Source organism: Corythoichthys intestinalis, chromosome 8 (assembly GCF_030265065.1).
Source record: "Corythoichthys intestinalis isolate RoL2023-P3 chromosome 8, ASM3026506v1, whole genome shotgun sequence".
NCBI classification, from domain to species: Eukaryota; Metazoa; Chordata; class Actinopteri; order Syngnathiformes; family Syngnathidae; genus Corythoichthys; species Corythoichthys intestinalis.
Window position 1 is genome coordinate 11197805 of NC_080402.1, and position 23761 is coordinate 11221565.

The 23761-nt window shown below is 37.3% G+C and overlaps 1 protein-coding gene across 1 annotated transcript in view; it reads left to right on the plus strand.

Annotated features, from left to right (window-relative positions):
* Positions 1-23761, plus strand: part of sgms2a (sphingomyelin synthase 2a) — a 55586-nt gene that overhangs the window by 12013 nt on the left and 19812 nt on the right. The window contains exons 2-5 of the mRNA XM_057844031.1: positions 7610-8086; positions 18842-18959; positions 19080-19233; positions 23535-23698. Coding sequence (XP_057700014.1) covers positions 7665-8086; positions 18842-18959; positions 19080-19233; positions 23535-23698 — 858 coding nt within the window. The 5' untranslated portion in view covers positions 7610-7664. The remainder of the gene's footprint in view (positions 1-7609; positions 8087-18841; positions 18960-19079; positions 19234-23534; positions 23699-23761) is intronic.

Consider the following 23761-nt stretch of genomic DNA (forward strand, 5'->3'; position numbering starts at 1 on the left):
TCAAATCCTGCACTGCCAGACGTGTCCCCCTGCTGAAGAAAGTACAAGTCCAGGCCCGTCTGCGGTTCGCTAGAGAGCATTTGGATGATCCAGAAGAGGACTGGAAGAATGTGTTATGGTCAGATGAAACCAAAATAGAACTTTTTGGTAGAAACACAGGTTTTCTTGTTTGGAGGAAAAAGAATACAGAATTGCACTATACCCACTGTGAAGCATGGGGGTGGAAACATCATGCTTTGGGGCTGTTTTTCTGCAAAGGAGACATGTCCAAAAGTCCGGCCCGGGGGCCAAATGCGGCACGTGGTCAAATTTCATCCGGCCCCCGGCCTCTGTCATAAAATCAATAACGTCTGGCCCGCACACAGACTTAATAAATTGGTCAGCAGTACTGCAAACAGCATATGAAGTAGCTTACACACGAAATGCTGCTCCTCATTTACCCACTAAAAGGCAGCAGCACTTTAACCCTTTATTGCCAAATGTATCACATTTGATACACCTAAAATTTCATGATTTTGAGACTAATTTAGAATTTCTTTTCGAAAAAAAAAATGGATGCAAGTCAACACATGCATCTGCAGTTTCCATGAGAAAAAAAGATGATTTAGCATGGGTTATAGATATTAGAGCGCTTATTACACATATTCATTTTGACTTTTCTTTTTACAAATTTGAAAAATAGGTTTCATTAGGACCTTATCTTTCAAATTTTGGGATTCTCTGATAATTGCTTCATGTTGCAGGTATTTAAGGGCTAAGCAACATTACGCCGTGTGACCCATTACTTCCATTTTCTAAAATGGCGACAATCAACAAAAAAAAAGAAAGTTGACTGACGGCCGACGCTTCAAGGATAGGTGGAAATTGGACTATTTCTTCACTAAAATACGCAACAACTGTGTCTTGCCTCATTTGCAAAGAGACAGTCGCTGCTTTTAAAGATTTCAATGTGAGGCGATATTACCAAACAGGACACGCTGACATGTATGACAAGATTACAGGGAAGATACGCAACGAGAAATTGAAGCAACTTGAAGCTAGTTTAATTTCACAGCAGTAGTATTTTGCAAGAGCCCGAGAGTCGAAAGAGAACACCACAAAGGCTAGTTGCGAGATTGTTGAAATTATTCATTAAAAAAATAATAAAGCAAATGTGACACACTGAATGGCTTGCTAAATTTTGCTTAAATATATTGTTCTACGTAAAAAGGACGTGAGCCAAGGTCAGCCCCCAACATTTTTACCACGCCAAATCTGGCCCCCTTTGCAATAAGTTTGGACACCCCTGGTGTAAAGGAAAGAATGAATGGGGCCATGTATCGAGAGATTTTGAGTGAAAATCCCCTTCCATCAGCAAGGGCATTGAAGATGAGACGTGGCTGGGTCTTTCAGAATGACAATGATCCCAAACACACAGCAAGGGCAACAAAGGAGTGGCTTCGTAAAAAGCATTTCAAAGTCCTGGAGTGGCCTACCCAGTCTCCAGGTTTCAACCCCATAGAAAATCTGCACAGGGAGTTGAAAGTCCATGTTGGCCAACAACGACAGCCCCAAAACATCAGTGCTCTAGAGGAGATCTGCATGGAGGAATAGGCCAAAATACCAGCAACAGCGTGTGAAAAGCTTGTGAAGAGTTACAGAAAATGTTTGGCCTCCGTTATTGCCAACAAAGGGTACATAACAAAGTATTGAGGTGACCTTTTGGTATTGACCAAATACTCATTTTCCACCATGATTTGCAAATAAATTCTTTAAAAATCAAACAATGTGATTTTCTGGTTTTTTTTCCACAGCCTCTCTAATATTTTCAAGTTGGAGAACTTGCACAATTAGAGGTTGACTACATACTTATTTGCCCCACTGTAATACTACATTCATACTACATCCTGAGGTGAGACAGGGCAGGCAAGCACTCTCAAGGTTAAAGCTGTTCTTTAAAAGGTTTATTGTAACATCTAATTGATAAAAGGACAGGAGCTTATGTCTGTTTATGAGTGGGTTGTGGAGAACAGGTTGTAACTAGGGCTGTCAAACGATTAAAATTTTTAATCGAGTTAATTACAGCTTAAAAATTAATTAATCGTAATTAATCGCAATTCAAACCATCTATAAAATATGCCATATTTTTCTGTAAATTATATATATTCTGTAAAATAAATTGTTGGAATGGAAAGATAAGACACAAGATGGATATATACAGTGGGGAGAACAAGTATTTGATACCCTGCCAATGGGAAAATCCATTGGCAGTGTATCAAATACTTGTTCTCCCCACTGTACATTCAACATACGGTACATAAGGACTGTAGTGGGCATTTCACTCTACTGTCATTTAAATCTGTCTATGCTGTCCTCACTCCGAAGCGTCTACTTTTTCCAAAGCTAGACAGCTAATGAACGACGCCTTAATAATCAGACTTCTTCCTTTTTCATCGGATTTATTAATAAAATAGCCTCAAACCATTGTCCTCTTTAGACCGTCATAAAACTACAAAAAAAAAGTACACAAGCATTGCATTAGCAACAACGTTAGCTTAGCACGCTATACAGGTTCACTAAACATAAACAAAAAGCGTCTCACACAAAAAATAGAACATTTCGCTTACTAACATAATATGTACATTCTTCACAACAACCATACTTAAGGACAAATGTTGTCCAAGGATCATATAAGCACAACATTACAACGTAGGCTTCAGCCCCAGACGTCGTGCGGCCATATGAACTGGCATGAAAAAAAATAAACCATGTCGCAAAGCGACCACAAGAGTTCGCTGTTGTGCTGCAGCACAAAAAGCCTAGCTGTAAAACTTACCAAAAGGCAGAATACTGTCTGAGTGGGACATGTGCGTTAATTGCGTCAAATATTTTAACAGGATTAATTTAAAAAATTAATTACCGCGCGTTAACGCGATAATTTTGACAGCCCTAGTTGTAACTAAATGTGCTAAAAACAAAGTGTATGGTGCTGGGATCTAAATATGCAATGAGAGAAGCCCCAGAGCTAACTCTTTCTCTGCTTAACCAATCATTAGAACAAGTGTCAGAGATTAAACTCTTGGGGGTCATTTTAGATCAAACTATGTCATGGACGACTCATATAAATAATATTTTGACCAAAATGGGTAGGAATATTTCTTTCAAAAGGCGTAATGTCCACTTTATGCCAATAGAAACAAGAAAACTTGTACTACAATCTTTAGTTTTATGTCACCTAGACTACTGTCCCATTGTGTGGTCCAGTGCTGCCAAGAAAGACCTTGACAAAATCCAGATAGCTCAGAATCGGGCTGCTAGATTAGCTCTAAACTGTCCTTTTCGTACAAATATTAATGCAATGCATGAAAGACTGTCATGGATGAAAGTCAAGGACAGATTGACATATAGTACTGTGCTTTCCTTCCACAAAATCTGGATCTCACACAAACCTTTTAGCCTGTTCTCTAAACTTCAGACCACCTGTAACAGACATGGGTTTAACACGGGACGTGCTTCGAGTGCCACGTTTATTTTGCCACTGCCAAAAACAAATGCACTTAAAAGAACATTTATTTATCAAGCTGCTTCATGCTGGAATTTACTGCCTCCTGAAATGCTTACAACAAGCAATCACATTTCTTTTAAAACAAGTCTTAAAAAAATCTATCATTTGTAACGAGTGGGCTTATTTAGCCATTGTAAATATATGTAGTTGTTTTTATTTTTATTTTTTTTCCCACACTGTAGAAATGTAAACCTGCTTTATGCTATTAATTGTTTTGTATATATTGTAAAATTACTGTGAATGGACCCCCAGGAAGAATAGTCTGTACTTTGGTAGAGACTAATGGGGATCCTTAAATAAAGAAATAAAGAAAAGCGCGACCTGGCCACCGAGGCTTCATGATATGATGAATTTTTTTCTTATAATCATGGGACCATTGTTTTACCAGGCTAATCAAATTAGAGATGAACCAACACTGCTGAGTGGATATATCAGTACTTTTCAACAAATCAACAAAATTATTTTATGTGAATTATGAGCGTTATGCATCTTGAGTCAGAGCTGTCCCAGGCACAGCATCCGCTGCAGTTTGTGTGCGGTCTCATAAATCGGCCTTGTGACTCCACACCATCCGTCAAACATCGTCATACGCAGCCATCCATCACAAATGTGTTTCTCAGACACAACATCATTTTCCTCCAACCCAAATATTGATCCGGAGCAACTTGATACCGTCTGTTTCTATCAAATCTTTGGCTCGGGTGCCATGTTTGTCCACAGGTAAACAACCCATTGTCTGTGCATCTCAAATTGCTCTCGGTTAGAATCTGTATCTCTGAAGCCATTAGCAGTTAAGGGCACCTTTTAAAACCTTTTAAAAGTGAAATAATGAAAATGTTGAAAGTGGAAATTGTCATAGGGTTGATGAAGAGCTTCCTCCAGCTGTTAAGTGGAGCATACTGAAAAAAAAAACAACATTGCAATTATTGCACATCAGCCACTTAGTCCTCTGGGTGCCATTTTACCCCATTTACTCTCACTCACTGTAATGTGTTGGGCAACATGTGGCAACCATATACATTCAACATGGACCAAAAAAATCTGCATGGAGATGCATGATTCCAGTGGCCAGCAGGGTTGAGACTCGGGAGCATTAAATTAACGGGTTATAGGATTATGTAATCTAATTTTAAACTGTATATAGCTGTAATCAGTTATATTACTGGGAGAAAATATGTAATTCAATTGCAGTTGCTTTGGCAGTTTGAGAATTTTTTTATTCAGATAACCTTTAGTGCAGGGGTCCCCAAAGTTTTTCCTGTGAGGGCCACTTAACTTTTCCCTTCTCTGATTAGGGGTCGGGTCAGTTTGTAACAGAAAAAGTGTGACGATTGCAAGAGTGCCTAAATGCAAAAATGTATTGTTTTTCACAAAGCCACAGTCAAATAACCCTTTCTGGATTCTTCACGTAACAAAAGTAAAAAAAAAAAATAATAATAATAATAATATAATATAATATAATATAATATAATATAATATAATATAATATAATATAATATAATATAATATAATTAGGGCTGTCAAACGATTAAATTTTTTAATCGAGTTAATTACAGCCTAAAAATTCATTAATCGTAATTAATTGCAATTAATCACAATTCAAACCATCTATAAAATATGCCATATTTTTCTGTAAATTATTGTTGGAATGGAAAGATAAGACACAAGATGGATATATACATTCAAAATACGGTACATAAGGACTGTATTTGTTTATTATAACAATAAATCAACAAGATGGCATTAACATTATTAACATTCTGTTAAAGCGATCCATGGATAGAAAGACTTGTAGTTCTTAAAAGAAAAATGTTAGTACAAGTTATAGAAATTTTATATTAAAACCCCTCTTAATGTTTTCATTTTAATAAAATGTGTAAAATGTAGCCCGCCATTGTTGATGTCAATAATTACTTACACAATGCTCATTGCTGCTGAAGCCTATAAAATCAGTCGCACCCAAGCGCCAGCAGAGGGCGGCAAAACTCCATAAAACACAAATAACAAGTGAGCATTTCACTGTACCGTCATTTAAATGTGTCTGAGCGGGGCATCTGCGTTAATTGCGTCAAATATTTTAACGTTTTAACGATTAATTTAACCCGCTCAGACACATTTAAATGACGGTACAGTGAAACGCTCACTTGTTAATTGTCATACGCAGCCATCCATCACAAATGTGTTTCTCAGACTCAACGTCATTTTCCTCCAACCCAAATATTGATCCGGAGCAACTTGATACTGTCTGTTTCCATCAAATCTTTGGCTCGGGTGCTATGTTTGTCCACAGGTAAACAACCCATTGTCTGTGCCCTAATTATATTATATTATATTATATTATACTTAGGGCTGTCAAAATTATCGCGTTAACGGGTGGTAATTAATTTTTTTAATTAATCACGTTAAAATATTTGACGCATGTAACCCACATGCCCCGCTCAAACAGATTAAAATGACAGCACGGTGTCATGTCCATTTGTTACTTATGTTTTTTGGTGTTTTGTCACCCTCTGCTGGCGCTTGGGTGCGATTGATTTTATGGGTTTCAGCACCATGAGCATTGTGTAATTATTGACATCAACAATGGCGAGCTATTATTTTATTTTTTGTTTAAAAATTTTACAAATTATTTTAAAACGAAAACATTAAGAGGGGTTTTAATACAAAATTATTATAACTTGTACTAACATTTATCTTTTAAGAACTGCAAGTCCTTCTATCCATGGATCGCTTTAACAGAATGTTAATAATGGTAATGCCATCTTGTTGATTTATTGTTATAATAAACAAATAGACAGTACTTATGTACAGTATGTTGAATGTATATATCCGTCTTATCGTTCCCTTCCAACAATAATTTACATAAAAAAAGGCATATTTCATAGATGGTTTGAATTGCTATTAATTATGATTAATTAATTTTTAAGCTGTGATTAACTCGATTAAGAATTTTAATCATTTGACAGCCCTAAATATAATATAATTAGGGCTGTCAAACGATTAAAATTTGACAAATGTACGATTAATTAATTTTTAAGCTGTAATTAACTCGATTAAAATTATTTATTTATTTTTTTTATTTTAATTAATTGTGATTAATAAATAAGCCCTAAATATAATTAGGGCTGTCAAACGGTTACATTTTTTAATCGAGTTAATTACAGCCTAAAAATTAATTAATCGTAATTAATCGCAATTAATCGCAATTCAAACCATCTCTAAAATATGCCATATTTTTCTGTAAATTATTGTTGGAATGGAAAGATAAGACACAAGATGGATATGTACATTCAAAATACGGTACATAAGGACTGTATTTGTTTATTATAACAATAAATCAACAAGATGGCATTAACATTATTAACATTCTGTTAAAGCGATTCATGGTTAGAAAGACTTGTAGTTCTTAAAAGATAAATGTTAGTACAAGTTATAGAAATTTTATATTAAAACCCCTCTTAATGTTTTCGTTTTGATAAAATTTGTAAAATTTTCAATCAAAAAACAAACTAGTAGCCCGCCATTGTTGATCTCAATAATTACTTACACAATGCTCACGGGTGCTGAAGCCTATAAAATCAGTCGCACCCAAGCGCCACCAGAGGGCGGCAAAACACAATTAACAAGTGGGTATTTCACTGTACTGTCATTTAAATCTGTCTGAGGGGGGGCATGTGCGTTAATTGCGTCAAATATTTTAACGTGATTAATTTAAAAAATTAATTACCGCTCGTTAACGCGATAATTTCGACAGCCCTAATTTATATACACTTGAGAATAACTGAGGGACTATTTGAGTTTGTTTTATTTTGCATTTTTTAGATAAATGATAGGTAATATTCAAGTATATTTATTAGTACTTAGGTCACTTCTAGTGAATATTTCAGTAGATTTAACATGTTTATGGATTTTTGTATCAAATTATCAAAGTCATATTCTACATGTTGGCCGGCTAAACGAATAGATTTTTGGTCATTTTAGTATTGAAGCATTTTTGGAGAGTTTGAGGGTAAAAATATTTACTGACATGTTTTTATTCTAATTACCTGAAAATTCCTCTTGCAGTTTCAACACTTTCATTCACAAAGGAGCCATTTTTGAATGGCCAGAGCAGGACCTGATGGCGTCGTCGCAGGTGGATAGCATCAATGCTAAAAAGGATGGCGGCATCAGGCACAGTGGCGAAAAAAAACCCTGCCCTGTGCACGCGCCAGGCTCGGGCGACGTCAAACGGGGCTTCCGCAAGAGCAGGAACAACGACTACGTGAAGATCTCCATGAAGGAGGCTGAGGTGAACCGCCTGCCGGCCGAGTGGTGGAAGACCTTGCTTCTCTTCTTCTACATCACCTTCAGCATGGTGCTGACCACCGTGGTCATCACAGCGGTCCACGAGAAGGTTCCACCCAAAGAGGAAATCCCACCGCTTCCCGACACCTTCTTTGAGTACATCGACAGGGTCAAGTGGGCCTTTACAGTCACGGAGGTCAATGGGATTGTTCTGGTCACTGTTTGGTTGTTGCAGCTCTTCTTCTTCCAACACAAGTAAGTTCTTCCGCAAACAGAGAGCAAGTATTTGGGTTGACCATTTTGGCGGGTGAGGTTAGGAGCAAAAATAATCATGGTGCGACTTACAGTGCTGACAAAAAGTATTGGTACCCCTGCAATTCTGCTTTGGTAGTAATATCTTAATTTATTTTGCTTGCAATGAAAAAACACAAAAGACAATGGGACAAAAAATTAAATCATAATCATTTTACACAAAACTCCATAAATGGGCCGGACAAAAGTATTGGCGCCCTTTGAAAAATCACGTGATGCTTCTCTAATTTGTGTAACTAACAGCACCTGTTACTTATCATTTGCACATTACAGGTGGTGGCAATAACTACTTAAATCCAACTTGCAACCAGTTAAAATGGATTAAAGTTGACTCAACCTCTGTCCTGTGTCCTTGTGTGTACCACATTGAGCATGGAGAAAAGAAAGAAGACCAAAGAAATGTCTGAGGACTTGAGACTAGGGCTGCAGCTATCGAATATTTTAGTAATTGAGTAATCGACTGAAAGTTCTATCGATTAATCGAGTAATCGGATAAAACAAATATATTTTTAGGTAAAGAGCAATTATAAATATACATGACAAAAAAAAGACATTTCATCTATTCTTGAACCATTTTCAGTCAATCAATGTCTTTATTTTCGATGTATATTGTTGAAAACAGCCAACAATTGCATCTCAGATACAACTAGAATAAAAAAAAAAGACTAATTCACTGCTTTCACTCAAAAAAAACTTTCGATCTTATTAAAAAAAATATATATATACTGTATATACAGTATACCTAAAAATGCCGTTACACTTGATAACACACATCACTTAAAAGTTAGGATTTTTTTCCCACGTGTTTCAATTGAATTTCTATTCGTGTCAAGCCATTTTTAAGTTCTAGTTAAGTTTTGAGTTAGTCTAAACCAGGGGTGTCCAAACTTTTTGCAAAGGGGGCCAGATTTGGTGCGGTAAAAATGTAGGGGGCCGACCTTGGCTGACGTCCTTTACGTAGAACAATATATTTCAGCAACTTTTCGCAAGCCATTCAGTGTGTCACATTTGCTTTATTATTTTTTTAAATTGAATAATTTTAACAATCTTACTCCTAGCCTTTTTGGCGTTCTCTTTCAACTCTCGGGCTCTTGCGAAATACGGCTGCTGTGAAATTAAACTAGCTTCAAGTTGCTTCAATTTCTCGCTGCGAATCTTCCCTGTAATCTTGCCGTACATGTCAGCCTGTCTTGTTTGGTAATATCGGCTAATATTGAAATCTTTAAAAACAGCGACTTTCTCTTTGCAAATGAGGTAGACACAGTTGTTGCGTATTTTAGTGAAGAAATAGTCCAATTCCCAATCCAGTCCAATTGAAGCGTCGTCTGTCACAGTCAACTTTCTTTTTTGTTGTTGATTGTCGCCATTTTAAAAAATGGACGTAATGGGTCACACGGGTAATGTTGCGTACACTGTAAATGCTAACATTCAAATTAATTAAATGTGATAAGTGAACTAAACTCAATTTTCATCAACCTGTTGTGAACACTACTTTTAAATAAGTAAGTAGTAATTTGGGGTTGGAGAACTTGCTTAACTTGATATATCCGAGTTAAGTCAAATTAGAAAAAATAATTTATTGTACCCAGTGTCCTTTGGGCGTTCTATCAGACATGCGCAGATCTGCCCTGCCCACTTTCGCGCTCTTTCCAACACCTTTCTCAGTCATTTTCGCCATTGTGGGTTTACTTGTACTCAGCACACTGATTTGGTAAGTAAATATTTTACTCTTTTGTAAACCGTCGATTTGTCTTGTTGTAGCGAAGTAGCCTGTGTGCTGCCAGGGAGGAGAAGTGTCAATTACATCAAATATCACCGCTAGCAAGCATGCTATATGACCGTGACAGTAACCTCATCATTTTCAGAAACAAATGTAGACTACATTTTATGGTAGACTACCATTTTATGCCGGCGTTTTGAATTCTTGGCAATTAAGTTGACAGACGGGGCTCGTTAACGTTTTTAGGCGATGGGAGAGGTTTTTAAAACAGTTACAGAGCGGTTTTAAGTTAGCTAGACCGGGGGGTTCGCTTCCTGTGTTACCGAGCGGTTATAAGTTAGCTAGACCGAGGGGAGGTTCGCTTCCTGTTTTAAAAATAAAAACACTAATTCTATCGTTAGCGGGTGTTTTATTTTGTGAAACTAACAGGAAGTGCCTTAGTCACTACAGCTAGCTTGAGTAGCGCCGAATTTGCACGTTGTGGAGCTAAACGGCTGCTTTCTCACGTAAAAATGTTAGAAATGTCGATAAAGTGATTTATTTACAGAGTTAGTGCTAGAATTAAGTCAGCTTCAGCCTGTATATTTCGGCTCAGGTAAGAGCTAAATGCACAGTCAGACTTTATGTGCCCCAACGTAATCGGTTCTTGCGTTGGAGCAGGGGTCCCCAAACTACGGCCGTATACGGCCCGCCTCCACATTTGGTCCGGCCCCCTGAACATCCAATACAGGAATACAGATAGAGTGCAGAGATCACACTCGATGCTATAACAACCTGGTGTGTTGAAGGTTGGTCATTTATGTGCCTATATTTTGAAATTGTTGCCTTAATTTTGTGTTCTTTTTCACCATCCCCCAATCAGGCTGAAGCAAATGGTCAAAAGTCCACACATACCTCAGTCTCAGCAATTACAGGTATGTTTCATACACTGATCAATGAATCATTTAATATTTGTATTTGTTTCATGGGTTGGGATAACAAACATGCATTAATGTTTTTACAGACGGATTAAGAAATTAATTGTACATCTCAATTTGAATGTTCAAAAATAATCAATTACGTTAATTTAAAAACTCATTATTACACATTTTAGTTTGTGCATATTAAAACAATTCTTTGCAGATTTTAATTTGTGATTAAAAATAATTGGACATTTTAATTTGTGACTGTTAAGAAAAAATGTAACTTTTTTTTTTCTAACAAGTTCTCAATGCTGAAATTATCGTGTCTTTTCAGGTCAACCAGAGCAGTATTCTCTAATGCAGTGGACTTGCAAGTACTGCACATTTTCTGCTGAAAAGAGGCTACTTGCTTAAGCATTACCGCTTAAAACATGGATACCACACTCGGACATCCCTACTCCCTTGTCTTCATAAGGACTGCCTCTGCACATTTAAATCTTTTAATGCACTCAAAGTACACCTGTCGACATGGCACTCTCAAAAAGATGCAGGCAAAAGTGGAGAAACTGCATTTGACCGTCAGTTGTGCAACTTTGTGGAGCCTTGCTCAGAAGCAGACTTCTTCACCCATTTGCGAAGACATCTTAAGCTGAGGCAAATGGTTACTTGCCCATATCAAGACTAACTTTCAGAGCAGTGTTTATTCTACTTTCACTGCACACAAAAGCAAAGAAATGTGAAATGTGTTTGAGCCATAGTATGGGTAGGACATTTGTGTCTAAATCATTCAATCCCAATAAAAGTTACTTTAATCAAAAGAACTCATTTTTAATCAAAGAAAAAGAACCTTTTGCAAAAATATATTTTTTGAAAATATATATATTTTTAAATATATATTTTTTTATTGACGTGTCACTTTTTTTTTTAAAGGAAAAAGTTTTACTTTTTTTTTTTAAAGTGGAAAAAATTTTGAACTTTTTTTTTGTTTTTTTTCTCTTTTTTTGAAGTGGAAAAAGTTTTGAAGGCACTTTTTTTCGATTGAATCATTTTGACACAAAGTTACGACTTCAACGCTACTTCCGACATGTTTGAGTGGCAGGTGACTACACCAATGGCATAAAAGAATGACTAATGGCCACCAAGGCTCCATCGAGCCATCGGACTCTGCTCGAGTCCAAGCCGGAAATAGGGCACAGGTACGGGGGGGTGACATCGGCATCTCACCGGAGTGCCCGCGATGGTATGGTGCGCTGCTGCTTAATGTGATTCAAGAGGGGAACTTCACCCGCTGCCCTGACGTGACGGTTGGCAATCGGGGTCCAACCGCAGTGTCGCGACGCGCCGGTATGGGAGTGGCCCGACACTAGCCTGCCCAGTAAGCGAGTCCGCGCCGGGAGCCCGGTCGCTTCAGCTTTGAATGAGTGTCGTGTCACTCGCGGGCCGTCCACTCAACAGCCGGCCTCCGTGCCGGGGGGGTGATAATGGGGTCCGCCAGTGCGCCGCGACAGGGCACCGTACCATCGCCGGCACTCCGGTGAGATGCCGATGTCACACCCCCGCACCGGTGCCCTATTTTTGCCTTGGACTCGAGCAGAGTCCGATGGCTGGATGGAGCCCTGGTGGCCATTATTCTTGCTTCCTGCTTTTATGCCATTGGCGTAATCACCTGCCACTCAAACATGTCGGAAGTAGCGTTGAATTTGGATCTTCGTGTCTAAATGATTCAACCAAAAAAAAGTGCCTTCAAAACTTTTTCCACCTTAGAAAAAAAAAAAAAAGTTTAAAACTTTTTGCTTTTCAAAAAAAAAGTGACAAGTCAATTAAAAAAAATATTTTCAAAAAAATATTTTTGCAAAAGTTTTTTTTTCTTTTATTAAAAATAGTTTTTTTGATTGAAGCAACTTTTACTGGGATTGATTGATTTGGACACAAATGTCCTACCCATAATATGGCTTGAAAACAAAAAGGATTGCTTTGATCAAAGAAAACAGTTTCAATGAAAAGTTTAAATTTCTGAGTCTCAAATATTTTTTCACATTCAAACCTTTTTTTCTACGTTTTTTTTTTTTTTTTTTTTTTTTTTGATTGATTTTCTTTTGAAAATATAAATTTTTTGTTTGAAGCAACTTATTTTTTGATTGAATAATAAAGACACAAATGTCCTAGCCAAAATGTGGTCCAAACGCAGAATTACATCAATCAAAAAAGTTGTTTCAATAAAAAAAAACAAAAAAACGACTTAAATAAAAAAATAAAAAAAATTAATCAAAGAAAAAGTTTTCAAATAAATTTTTTTGACTTACAAATTTATTTTTGCATTCAAACAAATTTTTTTGATTGACATGACTTTTTTTTTTAAATTGAAAATATACATATATACATACTAATGACATATTTTTGACTAGAAATTAGACTTTTTGTTAGAGGAAAAAGCTTAATATGAAATTAGAATTTGAATAAAAATAAGACACATATTCTTGGTAAGATTTTAGGTTTCTCAAGTGTATAACTCCAGTACACGTTTTGCATTTACTCTTTTAGTGATGTGAAAAAAACAAGGTATCTTGTTTACTGTATCTGGTGTTAAAGTGAAATTTGAATTTGAACTGAGTTGTGTGTTTTAAAAAGAGTTCTGTATTTTTATGTTTATTTTATCACTGCTGCGCAGTTTAAACCACGGCACAATGTTGATTGTAGTTCCAGTTTTGATCACTAATATTGTTGGAGAAATCAGAACTGTTAGCTTTACCAGAGCTCAAGCTCATGTTGTAATGGGAAACTAGTTTGACGCCATGTCTTCAATGCTCGAGTTAATGTCCTGAAATTATGAGAATAGGATCTCGCCTGTTAGTCTTTGGTAATCACAGGATAGGAGTGGACATTGATGCAGTTCAGGTATTATTCAGTAATTTCTGTAGCAAAAGGTTATTTTCGGTACTTATACTTTGTATGAGGTGCAAAATGTTTGCAAAAGTTGGTTTATAATAATCCACTTCATTGATACTGAGCATTAACCAAACACTGTTCAGCCTGCCAGGAGCCAGTGTCTCCCATTAAATGCACTTTTGAGCATTTTAAAGTAAATTTTAATTCCACTGAATTAATCCATTGAGTCTTCTCCATTTATTGTGTTTTGGGGGTCATTACTGTTAGAAAATGTGTTTTTAATGAAATTAGTATGTGCAGTTGTAATTTCTATTGTGGAATTCTTTTAGGTCAAGAAAATTAAGTTGACCTGAATATGATGGATGAAATGGAAAACTAAAGATAATTAATACACAATTATCACTTGAATACTGCAAAATCAAACAAGTTACTACAATCCAATTATTTGAGTTAATTTGAGTACTGTACACTCAAAATAAACAAGTTACTGGAATCCAGTTATTTAAGTTAGTTTGAGTACTGCCAACTCAAAATAAACAAGTGACTATAATCCAATTTTTTTAAGTTAATTTGAGTACTGCCAACTCACAATAAACAAGTGACTATAATTCATTTTTTTTAAGTTAATTTGAGTACTGCCAACTCACAATAAACAAGTGACTATAATTCATTTTTTTTAAGTTAATTTGAGTACTGCCAACTCACAATAATTAAGTTAATCAAATCTAATTCATCTAAGTCAACATAAATTAAAATTTTTAAGGCAGCAAGTTTGCATATTTTTTTTTAGTAAAGTCAACTTATAATATTTTACAGTGTAGCCCTTCAATACCTGCAACATGAAGCAATTATCAGAGAATCCCAAAATTTGAAAAATAACGTCCTAATGAAACCATTTTTTCAAATTTGTAAAACGAAAAGTCAAAATGAATATGTGTAATAAGTGCTCTAATATCTATAACTCATGCTAAATCATGTTTTTTTTGTTCTCATAGAACCTGCAAATGCATGTGTTGACTTGCATCCATTGTTTTTTTGTTTTGTTTTGTTGTTTTTTTTTCAAAAAGAAATGTCAAAATTCTAAATTAGTCTCAAAATCATGAAGTTTTAGGTGTATCAAATGTGGCATTTGGAACAAAGGGTTAAAGTGCTGCTGCCTTTTAGTGGGTAAATGAGGAGCAGCATTTCGTGTGTAAGCTACTTCATATGCTGGTTGCAGTACTGATGACCAATTTATTAAGTCTGTGTGTGGGCCAGACGTTATTGATTATATGACAGAGGCTGGGGGCTGGATGAAATTTGACCACGGGCCGCATTTGGCCCCCGGGCCGGACTTTGGACATGTCTGGTCTAAACTGTAAGTCCTGATAGGATTTTGAGTTTTTGCAGTGTTCAAAATAAATGTATGATACAGGCTGTATTGGAGCACATTAGGGACCAGTGCTACTTGGTGTTTTATCCAGCAATGACTACTGAGTTAAAATTGATAGTTAGCATTATTGAGTTTTTATTTTACACCCTCATCACTCCACAACGCTATGTTATGTTAAAGCCTGTATGTAAGACACGTTAGCCACGCATCGACAGTGGTCATAATTAATAGAAACCTAGCCCTTCGCAGAGCTAACGTTACGTGAGCTAGTGACAGTAACATTAATCTTATTTATTAGAGCTTAGCGCTCTTTATTAACGCTTAGCGCTCTACTGCTTTAAGATGGCAGCTGTTTACTAACGCTCCCCAGAGGCGGCCGAGTCTGTCATTTCGCATCTAGTTCAACATACATGTGATCTCTATGAGACTCATCAGACGCTACCTGCTACCAACGTAGCATCGTGCGGGCTAGTATTTAGCAACGTCGCGTTGTTTGTAGCGGCTGTCGGCTGCAGTAAGTTTTTTTGTTGTTTTTTTTGCTTCATCCTCAACACACGTGACATCAGCGCGTTGTCCTGCATTAAAAGTAGTCCAAGCAAAACGTGATGCTTAGAGCTGTCAAAATAAACGATTACTCGTTTTTTTTTTCATTGCAAGCAAAATAAATAAAGATAATACTACCAAAGCATTTGTAAGTGCAATCATTTTCTGGGAAAAATTGAGCATTATCTGAAGGAATTGCAGGGGTGCCAATACTTTTGGCCAGCGCTGTATACTCTGGAGCGACATATGTGTGAAATTATTATTGCTGAAATTGCTAAATTATTTAGTGATTTGGAGTGACACTGATGGTTTGGTAAACTTGTTAGCATGCTATAGTTTAGAGCTGCAGCAATCGATTATTTTAGTAGTCGATTAATCTATCATCTAGTTAGTTCGAATAATCGAGTAATCGGATTAGGAACATTGAATGCTTTGCCGAATATATTTTAGGAGATGTAAAATGTTTCTTCAAACTTTGCAGAATTGCACTTTCATTTAAAAATAAATCGAAATGCCTGAACTTAGCCTCAAATGGTGTAAATATATGGTGTAATAATATATGAGGGTCTAGGTACAAAAAAAAGAACAAATGGCTAACTTGCATAGCAAAAATTGCGAAACTTTTTTTTACAATGCTCGTAACAAATCATTTAAACTCATATTCCCACAAAACACGGCTAAATATACCTCTAAACTAAATTATGAATGTATACAAAAATATTAGCTCAAACAAAAACTTAAAACCTTATGTTGGTCTTAACAGGGAGCAGCTGGATTCAGCCATGTTACATGGATTATGTCATCTTCACTGTTGCCACTAGACTGTTTTACGTTTCTATCTATAAAAAATCAGGGATTCAAGCATTCATTCACAAGAATTTTCATTGTAAAAACCTCTTTGTTGTGATAAGGCGGCACCGCATTGGCTAAAAGACTAGCATCACATTCGACATATTTACGTAAAATAAATGCTAACTGCCCGTTTTTTTTTTGCTTTTAACCAAGAATCGAGACTGTTTTACGTTCACATCTATAAAGAATACAGGGATTTAAGCATTTATTCACAAGAATTTTCACCGTAAAAAGCTCTTTGTTGTGATAAGGCGGCGCCACATTGGCTAAAGGACTAGCATTACATTCGACATATTTATGTAAAATAAAAGCTAACTGCCCGTTTTTTTTCTTTTAACCTTGAATCGGGACTGTTTTATGTTCATATCTACAAAGAATTCAGGGATTTAAGCATTTATTCACAAGAGTTTTCATCGTAAAAAGCTCTTTGTTATGATAAGGCGGAGCCACATTGGCAAAAAGACTAGCATCACATTCGACATATTTACGCAAAATAAGTGCTAACTGCCCGGTTTTTTGCTTTTAACCAAGAATCGATACTGCTTTACATTCATATCTATACAGAATTCAAGGATTTAAGCATTTATTCACAAGAGCTTTCATCGTAAAAAGCTCTTTGTTATGATAAGGCGGCGCCACATTGGCTTAAAGACTAGCATCACATTCGACATATTTACGTAAAATAAGTGCTAACTGCCTGTTATTTTTTGCTTTTAACCAAGAATCGAGACTGTTTTACGCTTATATCTATAAATAATACAGGGATTTAAGCATTTATTCACAAGAATTTTCACCGTAAAAAGCTCTTTGTTGTGATAAGGTGGCGCCACATTGGCTAAAAGACTAGCATCACATTCGACATATTTACGTAAACTGCCCGGGTTTGTACTTTTAACCAAGAATCGAGACTGTTTTACGCTTATATCTATAAATAATACAGGGATTTAAGCATATATTAACAAGAGTTTTCAACGTAAAAAGCAATAGTCTGTATTTCCACTCAGTCAGCTTTGACGAAGATAGGCCCCCTATGACTCGGCCCCGTGTCCTGTCAATATATTATGAAGTCTATGATGTTACATTACTAATCATCCTTCACACAGCCGCTGGAAACAGAAGTTTTGTTTAATCCATCTGCAGGCGACCGGGAGATTGAGTTTTGATTTTTGATTGATTGATGATTTTACGACACTGTGCGGGTGTGTGCTGGACCTGTTCGGAAACTTAGTCTTCCTTAAGGCAAAACACTACCGCTTTTGTCCACAAGCGTCACTAAAATCGATCAAAATTGAAAAGTTACAAAGTGTTGCATTAACACTGGAAGTCTCGGGGGGGTGTTGGCTATAAAGAAATACCAGAAAGATGTCAAATGACCCCGATACCAATCTGACTACTTGGCATTGTCCAACAATAGGCCATTCAAACAAGCAATCAAGGAGCCTAGGTGTGAAGGGGGGAGGGGGGTTAATTCTGGATAGCTCCAATTAGCATCTTGAATATTCGCAAATCCAGACTTGTTAACTCCTGGGTTAGTGTAAAAATGATAAGACGGCCATGTGGCATGAAACTACGACTAGCATCCAGAACTTTAGCTAAACCAGACTGTCTACAGTTTAGAAAATTAAGTGTTGGAACATCTGGGACGAATCCCATCAAGCACCTCTACTTTGTCTAGACAAGTCCAACATTCAGTTGTCAAGGTTCACAGTTTATTATGTTGAAGCACACAATGACCAAATAACTTTCCACAGCAGCTCAAACAGCTGTTTTGTCACAGCAAACACAAGATTCAGCATACAATACATACTGTAGTAGGCAAACTGCAGCCTTTGAATTATGTAAAAAGGTTGTCCGCCCGACTGCCTGCCTGAGCGGTCCACTGTCCAACAAAGCCAAGGCAGACCTGCCATGCAAACACTCAAGATGCTAAATGGAGCAATCCAACTCTGTGGTTTTGCGAGTGTTAATTGGATTGACTAATGAGGACCTCAGTGCTCACAAAAGATATGCTGATTAGGGTCAGATGACCCTTCTCTGGTTACAAAAGTGATATGTATTACCCGTGATCCATCCTTGGTAGTTCTAGTGTTAAAACTTTTATTTATTTAGTTAGTTTTATGGGTTTTCTTTTTGGTCCAATATGGCTTTTTCAACATTTTGGGTTGCCGACTCCTGCCCTAGATGAAGCTGCGCTAAAGGGAATGTCATGTCAGGAATAACCCATATTGATCCATATATAAGACACATCTGATTATAAGTCGCGCTGTCGGCTTTGGGGAAAATTGGTGGCTTTTAGGTGCATCTATATTGTGGGAAAATACTTTTTCGTGGTATGTATGACATCATCACATGACTGCACATACAGTGCAATCCAATGCAAGTCTTTCAAATCCGAACACCGTCCCTGTTTGTCACTTTTGCAGGTCCATAGTATTACGACGCTACTTCTTCATCGCGGGTACTTTGTACTTGTACCGCTGCGTCACTATTTACATCACCACCCTGCCTGTGCCTGGCATGCACATGAACTGCGCGCCTAAGGTGAAGTTCAAATTCACCATTGACTGCAGTATACCCAAGTCCAGCCTCTCGAGTGAATTTTATCGCTAGTCAACGAGTTACAATATTCACATTATTCTATTTTCTGCTTCCTGTCATCAGCTGTACGGAGACTTCTACGGCAAGTTCTGGCGAGTTCTGAATTTGATATCCGGTGCCGGAATGTCCATGACCAATACCACCATAATGTGTGGCGACTTCCTGTACAGCGGACACACCATGGTGCTCACTCTCACCTACCTGTTTATCAAGGAATGTGAGTATTTTTTTTATTCACGTACACACTAATTGTTCTTTTTGGTTAGCGTCACTAGGGATGGGAATGGAGAACCGGTTCCTATAGACCCCACTCACCAACGTCACACAATGACGTGTCGCTGTATCCGGCCACCATATTGTCCGTCATTGTTTATCCGTATTCTCAATGGTTTCAATTTGTCGTGCAATTTATAGTGGAATTAATGGAAGCCCCGGTGCTTTCAGACGCTGTAAACTCATTGGATGCGTTGCATAAAAGGCGTTATGTGGAAAAGCTTCAGTCTATCCATTCGCCAGATCCGTATTTGATGCCTAAATCGATATTTCGCCGTCTCTGCCTGACATCTGCTACCCTGATATCTACAACTATCTTGTCCACAGAAACTCAGCCTATTCTCACCATACTTTGAAATACTTTAAGAGCAGCACTCTAAGCAACATTACCCCATGTGACCCTTTACTTTCAATTTTCTAAAATGGCGACAATTAATAAAAAAAAAAGTTGACTGCGATGGCCGACGCTTCAAGGATAGGTGGATATTGGACTATTTCTTCAATACAATATGCAACAACTGTCTGCCTCATTTGCAAAGAGACAGTCGCTGTTTTCAAAGAGTTCAATGTGACGCGATATTACCAAACAAGACACGCTGACATGTACGACAACATTACAAGGAAGATACGCAGCGAGAAACTATAGCAACTTGAAGCTAGTTTAATTTCACAGCAGCAGTATTTCGCAAGAGCCCGAGTGTCGAAAGAGAACGCCACAAAGGCGAGATTGTTGAAATTATGAATTTTAAAAAATAATAATAAAGCAAATGTGACACACAGAAGGGCTTGCTAAAAATTGTTTAAATATATTGTTCTAAGTAAATCAGCCAAGGTAGCCCCCCACACCAAATCTGGCCCCCTTTGCAAAAAGTTTGGACACTCATGTTTAACTGATGATCCATAGACGAGGCCAGCTTCTTTCACTTGGCACCAGCTAAATATTATTCAAAAAATAATGATGGCGGAAGAAATAAACATCTTGAATGTGAAACTGTATGTTGTCGGCGATTAGCCTCGCAATGATCTTAATTGTGCTGGTCAGCCCAAAACCCTCTAAATATATATTAAATGCATCTTACCAGGTATAAAATGACTACTACATAGTCTGTGGTGATCGTTTGGTGCCCAGTTTTCTCGTCGAATTGCAGCAGTCCATCTCGCTCTCCTCTCCGGGTCTCTCAGAATACGGTAGAACTTCAAGTCTCTCCGTCTATCTTCTCTGTTACTGCAACCAACCGCCACACACGCCTTCACCATTTTGAGTATTAATGTTAACGAGCAGAAAAACACGCCTTAATAGGAGGAATTTACGTAGCGGTAATGCGTAAACACGATAAGCTGACGGACAATATGGCGCGGAGGCGTGGTTGTGACGTCATGTGAGTGGGGTCTATAGACAACCGGTTCCGTATGTTTCAATTACTGTAATTTCCCAAATATAAGGCGCACCCGTGTATAATGCGCACCCCAAATTTACTTGTAAAATCGAGGGGAAATTATTGTACCCGTTTATAACGCGCACTTAATTTTAGCACCAATACATAGAAGAATACAAGAAAACAGAGCTCGTGTACAGATACAGAAATGTAATTTTACTGACTGGTGAAACACAGCACAAGCATAGCACATTGGTAGTTCAAAACAATACCATAAACTGACAATATTTGCGGTAATAATATGATTTGACAACTTCTCCAATTTACAAGAATCTAGGAGAAAACAAAACAGATGTGACTTTTCTTTTAAGCTGTATAACTTGCTCGTTTCATCATGATGAATAAAAGTTTCTTCCATGGATTGATAGGGTAAAATGAAAGTGAGAACGTCGGAAATCCGAGAGAGCTCATCGCTGTCGACACGACAGTAACAATAGGAACTATTGTTATTTGGGTTTGAGTTTCCCGAGGGACAGATATAGTTGACGGACACAGGAAGTCTGTGTTGTTACGTTTGTTATGGTCTGAGTTCCGGAGCTGCAATAAACGTTGACTCAAATAAGTTCAAGAAACTAAATTCTGTGCTTTATGAAGAGTGAAAAAAGCAGAATTTAAAACAGACGAAATCATTCGGCCGATTAGAGTGAAGTATTACCTTAACAGAATGGTAACGTCATGTACCGTAATGGTCACAACGGGTCGCCGCATACGTTTTTTCAACACAACGTGGCCGTGTCAAAAAAAAAAAAAAAATGGTTTTATATATATATATATATATATATATATATTTTTTTTTTTTTTTCTTCTGTCTCCATCCATGTACCCGTTTAGAATGCGCACCATGATTTTACAAGTTGATGTTGGGAGAAAAAAGTGCGCGTTATATTCGGGAAACTACGGTATATGGAATTGTTTGGCAGTTTATCTAACAATTGTCTTATAGATTCCAACCAGCACGAATTACGTCACGTAACTTTTGCATGTTTATGCACACACAGTCGTATCAGCAAGTAAGACTGCATTATTATTCAAAGAGTGACCACTCACCAAAAATAATCTGAAGAGTTGATGCCGAGTGATTTTGCATTGATTTTCAAAGGCCAGGTTATTATTCATGAGACTACTTAAAGAAATGGTGATTTTTCCCAAAAAGTCTATTAATGGGTCTATCGTATTCCTCGTCGAATATTCTATAAGAAAAATATAACATATATGCCTCTAAAGTAATCCTAAACGATTTAATTAGCGATTTTCTGTTAGAAAGGTTCCTTGGGTATGCATTCGTTCCCATACCAACCAGTCAGTTACTTCCTGTTATTGTCCAACGTCACACACGCTGCATATTCTGGGACCGAGAATAGGCGTAAGGTGCAAATTTCGAGCAGAGTGCGGCAACATGTTAATCTGTGTGCGTCATTGAACGAATGTAAGTATTTCCTCTTCATGTCATGAGGTTCTTATAGTAAGTTAGAGCCGTTATCAGCGCGACCGTTTTGTGTTTTTACTGTTACGTCGGCTGGTTGCTCCCGCTCGTCCTTGCTGCGTCGAGGACAGTGTTGTTTACATCATATTCGCGTTGTGTTAAGAGGGAATGTGTTAATTTAGGGCTGCAGCTATCAAATATTTTAGTAGTCGATTAATCCATGGACTAGTTAGTTTGAATAATCGAGTTATCGGATAAGGAACATGAATAATTAAAATACCTGGGCTGAGCCTCAAAAGGTATATATATATATATTTTTAAATGTGGATCTATGTACAACAAAAGAACAATTGGCTAACTTACATAGAAAAAGTCCACTAGTTTAAATGCTATAAAATGCTAAAGTTTTTTCTACAATGCTCTTATCAAATATTTCAGACACATATTCCCACAAAAAACGGCTAAATATACCTATAAATAAATTACGAATGCATTAAAAAACATGAGCTCAAACAAAAATTTTGCTTGCGTCGGTCTTAACAGGGAGCAGTTGGATTCAGCCATGTGAAAAGAGGCAGACCAGAGGGCAGTGTATCCACCCTAATCAATAAAACTAAATGCAAACACTTTCAAAATAAACCATTACAACGCCACTTTAATTAAACGAATACTCGAAGCAACAAAATTTAATTTGAATATTTTTTTCCTAAACGAATACTCGAGTTAATCGATTAATCGTTGCAGCACTAGTTAGTTTAGCATTTTAAGATGATGTTGTACATCCATATGAGTGTAAAGTGCTTAGTTTTCGCCACTTTTATGGCCAAGATAACGCGCAGCGTGCTTCCGGGTTGTGCGCGCGCACTCGCCCCCCCACCTTTGTGTTCATTATACTGTGCGAGTCATGTATATGTGTCATTGACTGCTTTACAGTCAATTTGCATTGTTTATAGCATCAGCACTAATGTGATGTAATTCTTTCCTTTCAGAACCACACATATACCTACACATTCCAGTCTTCTTCCACACACACATACAAATACATCAACATCTTTCCACGCATGCTCTTATCTGCTCATTGAGTGATTCTCATATCAAGTGCCATTGCCTGTATATACTGTAGTTGTGCCTGTTGCCAAGTTGGATTAAAAGTGCCAAAGACCAACTCCACTCTCCGCTCCTTGTGTTCTAACCGACACCCCGAGGCGAATGAACCATAAAACATATTGAACCCAAAACATCATATGGTCCATTAGTCCAAATTGGAATCAATAAGAGAATCGATAAAGAACCGAATCATTACGCAATATCGATAATGGAATCTGAATCATAAAAATCTTATCAATTCCTATCCCTAAGCGTCACACTTTGTCTTTTTCCCCATAGACTCGCCACGTTCGTTCTGGTGGTACCACTTGATGTGCTGGTTGCTGAGTGCAGTCGGTGTAGTGTGCATCCTGGTGGCACGCGAGCATTACAGTGTAGATGTGGTCGTGGCCTACTATATCACCACGCGACTGTTTTGGTTCTACCATAGCCTGACTACGCAGGTGAGTGTCATGGGTTGATAGCAGTGTTGTTAACCTTAATTAAATACAGTTACAAATTATTTC